Below are 5,858 nucleotides of genomic sequence, written 5' to 3' on the forward strand. Positions count from 1 at the left end.
CAGAAACATTCATGTATAAAATAATAATTTAACAGAAACATTCATGTATAAAATAATAATTTAACAGAAACATTCATGTATAAAATAATAATTGAACATTATTTATCTGAGGAGCAGCTTTGAGTTTAACTCCATCACTGAACTCTCATCTTGAACAAGCATGAAGGCGACAGTGGAAAGAAAAACTCCCTCATGAGGAAGAAACCTTTAGCAGAACCAGGATCAGGACTAGAGGACCATCTGCTTTGACCAGCTGGGTTTGGTAGGAATAGATACACAATGGCAGGTCAAGAATCACATGTTAAGACAGAAATAGTATCAAATGAAAACTATTCAATTTTAACAATTCATTTAAGGAAATGAGGTCAGTTTGTCCTCTAGTAGTCTAAGTCTATAGCAGCATAACAAGCCGACCCTAACTATAGGATTTATCAAAAAGGAAAGTCTTAAACTGGACAATGTGTCAGCCTCACGGACAGAAAGTGTCAGAAGAACTCCTTGTAAACAGATCGTTGCTACAATGGCTGCCAGCGCAGACAGTAGAGAAGAATCAGATGCTTCCTCAGACCTGAGTCTCTGTCAGAGAGAGACGAAGAGTCGGTTCAAATAATATTGTTTCAACAAACAAAAACCAGGGAGTTCCTCTTAAAATGGTCCCCTTTGATGTCACTTCCTGTCTCACTTTGGCTGCTCTATGTTCAAAAGAAAATATGCCAGATATGTGACAAAATGTGTAAAATTGTGTGTATCATGTTAAACTTCTTCAATGTTAAGCTGGTGTGTTGCTTTGCAGGGCATGAATGTCACAGGAGCTTTAAGATACCGTATTTATCTGCTCCACTGGCGGAACATGTTGTCACTTTGTTAAAATTTACACTGGAACAAAAAGCTCAAGAGAAACGGTGTGTTCGTCCCGTTCTCTGTTTCAGGGTGAATAAAGAGGTTTCAGCAGACTCCAGAGAAGCCAAGAGTTACCTAAAGAGCCAGAGTGCCAAGCAGGATGCACACGGACACACAGAGGAGGCACCATCCCCAAACCAACCATCTCTACCTGGCTCCAGGTAAATACAAACACACCAGGGTAGGGATGGATACTGTGTCCATCTGTTAGCAAAAGAATGAACCAGTACATGGATTTTATTGAAAGTCTAAGAAAAGATGGATGATTGAAAGAAATCTGCAACTAATTAACTTTTGGAGGCAACCTCATTTCTGCAGGTCGCCACAGCTGATGAGCATGAGACAACACTAAGTGGGATAATGTTTTACTGCTTCGGTTCTTACATTCTTTTATTTCAGGTTTTAGACGCTTCCTTCAGCCTCTGATGCCTCTGCACTGTTGTGAAATGTTGTCATGCAGCAGTCTCAACCTGTTTGGCACGACGACACGATTTCAGACGAGACAATTTCTCATTGAGGGAACAAAAAACTCAAGTTCTCCAGCGAAGCCTGTTTTTCCACTCGTTCTCTGAAAGAATGAATACGTTACAAAGTCACTATAAAAAAATTGGGTTGCTGCTTTAAAATCCAAGATGGCTGCCACGATATCTTCCACTTCAGAGGACTCAGGTCCTCTACCAGAGACCTGGGAGTTTGAGGGTTCTGTTCCGTGCCTTACCTGTTCCTAGAACTGAGCTCTTCTGGACAGAGATCTCTGAGGTAGTTCCTGGGATCTGTTGGAACCCCTTTTCCTGTTTGGGAGGTCACAGCAGAACGTGTACCAATGACCACTGGGACTACTGACACTTTGAGTTTCCACAACTTCTGTATTTCCTTTGTCAGCTCTTGGTATATCTTGTTCTTCTTGTGCTCCTTCTTCCTGACGTTACTTGAGATGGCTACATCTAACACCACATCTATCTTCTCTTGCTTGTCAACCACCACAATCTCCGGTTGGTTAGTCATCACCTGTTTGTCAGTCTGGATCTGGAAGTCCCACAATATCTTAGCCCATCCATTCTGCACCACCCTTAGTGGTGTCTCCCACTTCAGCTGTGGGACCTTCAGTCCATACTCGGCACAGATGTTCCTGTAGATTATTCCAGCTACCTGGTTAGGGATTCATGAGTCTGAAGCCCCCAGTATACTGCCGCGTACGTCCATACGCAGAGGTACATGCGTACCCCCCAGGGCATGTCCGTGCAAAGCTCAAATTTTTACGACCGCATACGCGTACGTGGTGTCGCACAATAAACTGCCCAGCGACGGACTGTTTTGTATGCGACACCAATGTGTTAAATTTCTCTTCTTCATCCTGATCTGGCCTTTTGTTTTGTTTTTTGCCAAGAGGCAGTGACCTCTTCCTCCTCCGTTGATGCCATGACTGAAATGGTGAGAAATGAAGGAATTTGTCACGAGCGAATTAAACTCAGGTCCAGCGTGGCTGCGGGAGGGTCTGGAGATTTCCTGGTGGGCTGGTCTGATGTGTGGGCTGCAGGGTTTTTTTTTTTAGATCTTTTTATTAACAACATATAAACACAGAACACCGCTGCGGCTGAGGCTGCCAGCGCTCGCTTTTTTTTTTCTTTTTTCCGACCTGTCAATTAATCCAGTAGGCGTGTCAGCAAATGACCAATCGGCGACCTCAATTGGTCCCGAAGGTAAATGCCTCTTGTCTGTGAAGCTGCTCTGCAGCTGCTCGGGGTGTACGCTGGAGTATGAACTCTGAACCCTCTGCGTACAGTACACACGTACGTACGCGTGAACGGACGTACGCGGCAGTATACTGGAGGCTTAACAGCCTCATGGTAGAAGCTGTTCCTCAGTCTAGTGGTTCTACACTTAATGCTCCTCAACCTCCTTCCTGAGGGGACTGGGACAAAAAGTGTGTGTGCTGGGTGAGTGTGGTCCTTCATGATGCAGGTGGTCCTCTTCCTGCATCTGGAGGTGTAGATGTCTGTGATGGTGGGGAGACTGACTCCAACATCTTCTGTGCAGCCTTCACCACTCTCTGCAAAGCTTTTCTTTCTGCAGCTGTGCAGCCTCCATGCCACATGTTGATGCTGGAGCACAGGATGCTCAAGGCCCTCAGCACAAGAGCAACAGAGGCTGGGGTCTACCATACCAGACAAGACCCAAGAAGCAGGCTGTGTACAGATGCCCCTGAGACTGTGCAGCACATAACAGCAGGGTGTAAGATCCAGGCAGAGATGCATGGAACACCATAACCACTGGTAGGATTTGTTGATATCAGCCACTTTCTTTCTTGATGCCTCCTCCTTCCATATGCTTCTCTAGTATTGCTCAGTTTCAGCTCAGGGTGGATCTACCCTCGTGTTGTTCCCACACAGAGTACACTCTGGATGGTGTGGTGGAAAATACTCTGGTTATTCTCCTGGATTCTGTGTCTTGAGTGTACATCCTGAGTGTACCTCTACTTTAGGTGAGTAGCCAGAGCTTTGAGGCGTTGTTTGGCTGTCTCTAGATCCTCAGGTGGACATGTTACGGTATTTTTACGGCTCTTTATTCATTGCACCTTTCTGTTGTTGTGACAGCTGGTTGATTTCTCTCCATATTGCTTTGATCTTAGTTTCCAACCTTCTTCTCCATGGAGAGCAATGCTCCTTATTGATTGGCTTGATCTGCTTCTTATTGGCTGGCTTGATCTTATAGCCAAGAAAGTCAAGGCTCACTGTGGCCTTGTCCATACATGTCTTTTCTAGTAGCCCATTTTTAAAAAACCCGGTCTTGACGCCACAGACATGTCCAATTTTAGGCCTGTTTCAAAACTGCCCTTTGTGTCGAAGATCTTGGAGAAAATAGTTTAGTCAGTTAACATCTTACTTAAACGACCACAACCTTCTTGAACTGTTTCAATCTGGTTTTAAAACTCCCCACAGTACTGAGTTGGCACTGTAACAACATTCTTTTAGCCACAGACTCTGGTCACTGTAGTTTTGATGCTGCTGGACCTAACTGCTGCCTTCGACACAGTGGACCATTAGATCCTCCTGTCCCGTCTGGAGAACTGTGGGGGCATTCAGGGTCCTGCTCTACAGTGGTTTAGATCCTATTTAACTGAGAGAAGCTTTTGTGTGTGCTTTGATTCTGTGGAGTCCTCTGTAGCACCTCTCACATGTGGAGTACCTCAGGGCTCTATACTTGGCCCGTTCTGTTTTCCTTTTATTTAGTACCTCTGGGATATATTCTCCGGAAACATGGTATTTCTTTTCATTTTTACGCTGATGACAGCCAAATGTATGTTCCTTGAAACAAGATAAACAGTACTCCCTGAACCAACTCCTGGAATGTATGGCGGAAGTCGGAGCATGGACGTCACAGAACTTTTTACATTTTAATGAGAAAAAGACGGAGGTCTTGCTGTTTAAGCCCAGTGATGGTTCTAAAGTCCATGTTGATCTGGGTCCTTTAAGCAAACATCAGACTGAGACCGCAACCAACCTGGGTGTGAGGCTGGACAATGATTTTAAACTGGATGCTCAGATTAAATCTGTGGTTAAGTCCAGCTTTTATCACCTGAGACAACTGGCCATGGTCAAACCATCATTTAGAGATTTTAATCCAGGCTTTCATTACAACTTGTCTGGACTACTGTAATCCACTTTATGTGGGTCTGAGCCAGTTGTTACTGACTCGACTTCAGCTGGTTCAGAACGATGCTGCTCGTCTTTTAACTGGCACCAGAAACCGAGAGCACATCACCCCTGTCCTAAAATCACTACACTGGCTCCCAGTTTGTTTCCAGGTTAATTTTAAGGTTCTTTTGTTTGTTTTCAAATGTCTTCATGGTCTCGCCCTACAGTATCTGTCCGACCTTCTCCAGCCGTACAATCCCTCACGCTCTCTCAGATCAGCTGATCAGCTGCTGTTGTCCATCCCAAAGTCCAACAGGAGGCTGAGAGGTGACCGAGCGTTCTCAGTCGCTGCCCTGAACTGTGGAACGAGCTGCCTCTGCACGTCAGACAAGATGACTCACTTCCTGTTTTTAAATCTGCTCTGAAGACTCTTTTTTTCTCTTTGGCTTTTAATGCAGCTTGAAATGTTGGTTTTACTGTTTTATGATTTGGTAGTTCATTATTTTGATGGTATTTGTTGAGTTCGTAGTTTTCATGCTTGTATGTGTTGGTGTACAGCACTTTTGGCCAACGCTGTTGTTTTAAAGTGCTTTATAAATAAAGTTGTATTGTATTTCTCATTAGAATGTCCTGGTTCCCAACGTCTGATGTGGACCGTGTTAATCCTGGAGACGTCCGAGCTGGCGTGACCTCATTATTTTGTCTCGCTCATAGTGTTGCTTGCTCGGAGATTGGCACAAACTGACCACCCCATCATTTGAGACAACTATGCTTTCTGGATTTTATATTGTTTAAAAGTAAAGTTTCCTCAAATGATTGGGGTGATTAATCTATGGCGGTCAAGACCACCCCGTCTCCACCATTGCACCTGGTCATGGATAAAATTGCTTCCACCAGTCTCTAGGATCCGTCACTCTGCACTACCAAAGCAAAAACATTTAAAATGAAACCCTACCTCCGTTCTACGTAACTCCTACACACTGGAATATATTACATCAACATTGTTTACTTACATTTTTTTGTTCAATTCCAATGCAAAAATAGATTCATCTTTAAATCTGCAAACATTCACTCTTCAAATCCCTCAGAGACGGAGGACATCAGCATACTGCTTGTCAAACATTTACTTCTCCTTAGGAGAGACGAGGGTGGAGAAGACATGATCAGAGGTCCAGCACAGGTTGAACAACTGGGAGGTAAAGTTAGAGAGGACACACTGAGATGGTTTGGACATGTCCAGAGGATGGACGGTGGTTTGGACATGTCTAGAGGATGAACGGTGGTTTGGACATGTCCAGAGGAGGGACGGTGGTTTGGACATGT

The 5,858-nt window shown here is 44.4% G+C and overlaps 2 protein-coding genes across 2 annotated transcripts in view; both read left to right on the forward strand.

The window, feature by feature from the left end:
• Positions 1-5,858, forward strand: part of bcar1 (BCAR1 scaffold protein, Cas family member) — a 106,400-nt gene that overhangs the window by 40,299 nt on the left and 60,243 nt on the right. The gene's annotated exons all lie outside the window — the stretch shown is intronic.
• The window catches only part of cfdp1 (craniofacial development protein 1), a 21,634-nt gene that overhangs the window by 8,093 nt on the left and 7,683 nt on the right, over positions 1-5,858 (forward strand). The window contains exon 5 of the mRNA XM_037683223.1: positions 930-1,061. Coding sequence (XP_037539151.1) covers positions 930-1,061 — 132 coding nt within the window. The remainder of the gene's footprint in view (positions 1-929; positions 1,062-5,858) is intronic.

The sequence above is a fragment of the Nematolebias whitei genome, chromosome 10, assembly GCF_014905685.2.
Source record: "Nematolebias whitei isolate Nwh7 chromosome 10, NemWhi1, whole genome shotgun sequence".
Classification (NCBI taxonomy): Eukaryota; Metazoa; Chordata; class Actinopteri; order Cyprinodontiformes; family Rivulidae; genus Nematolebias; species Nematolebias whitei.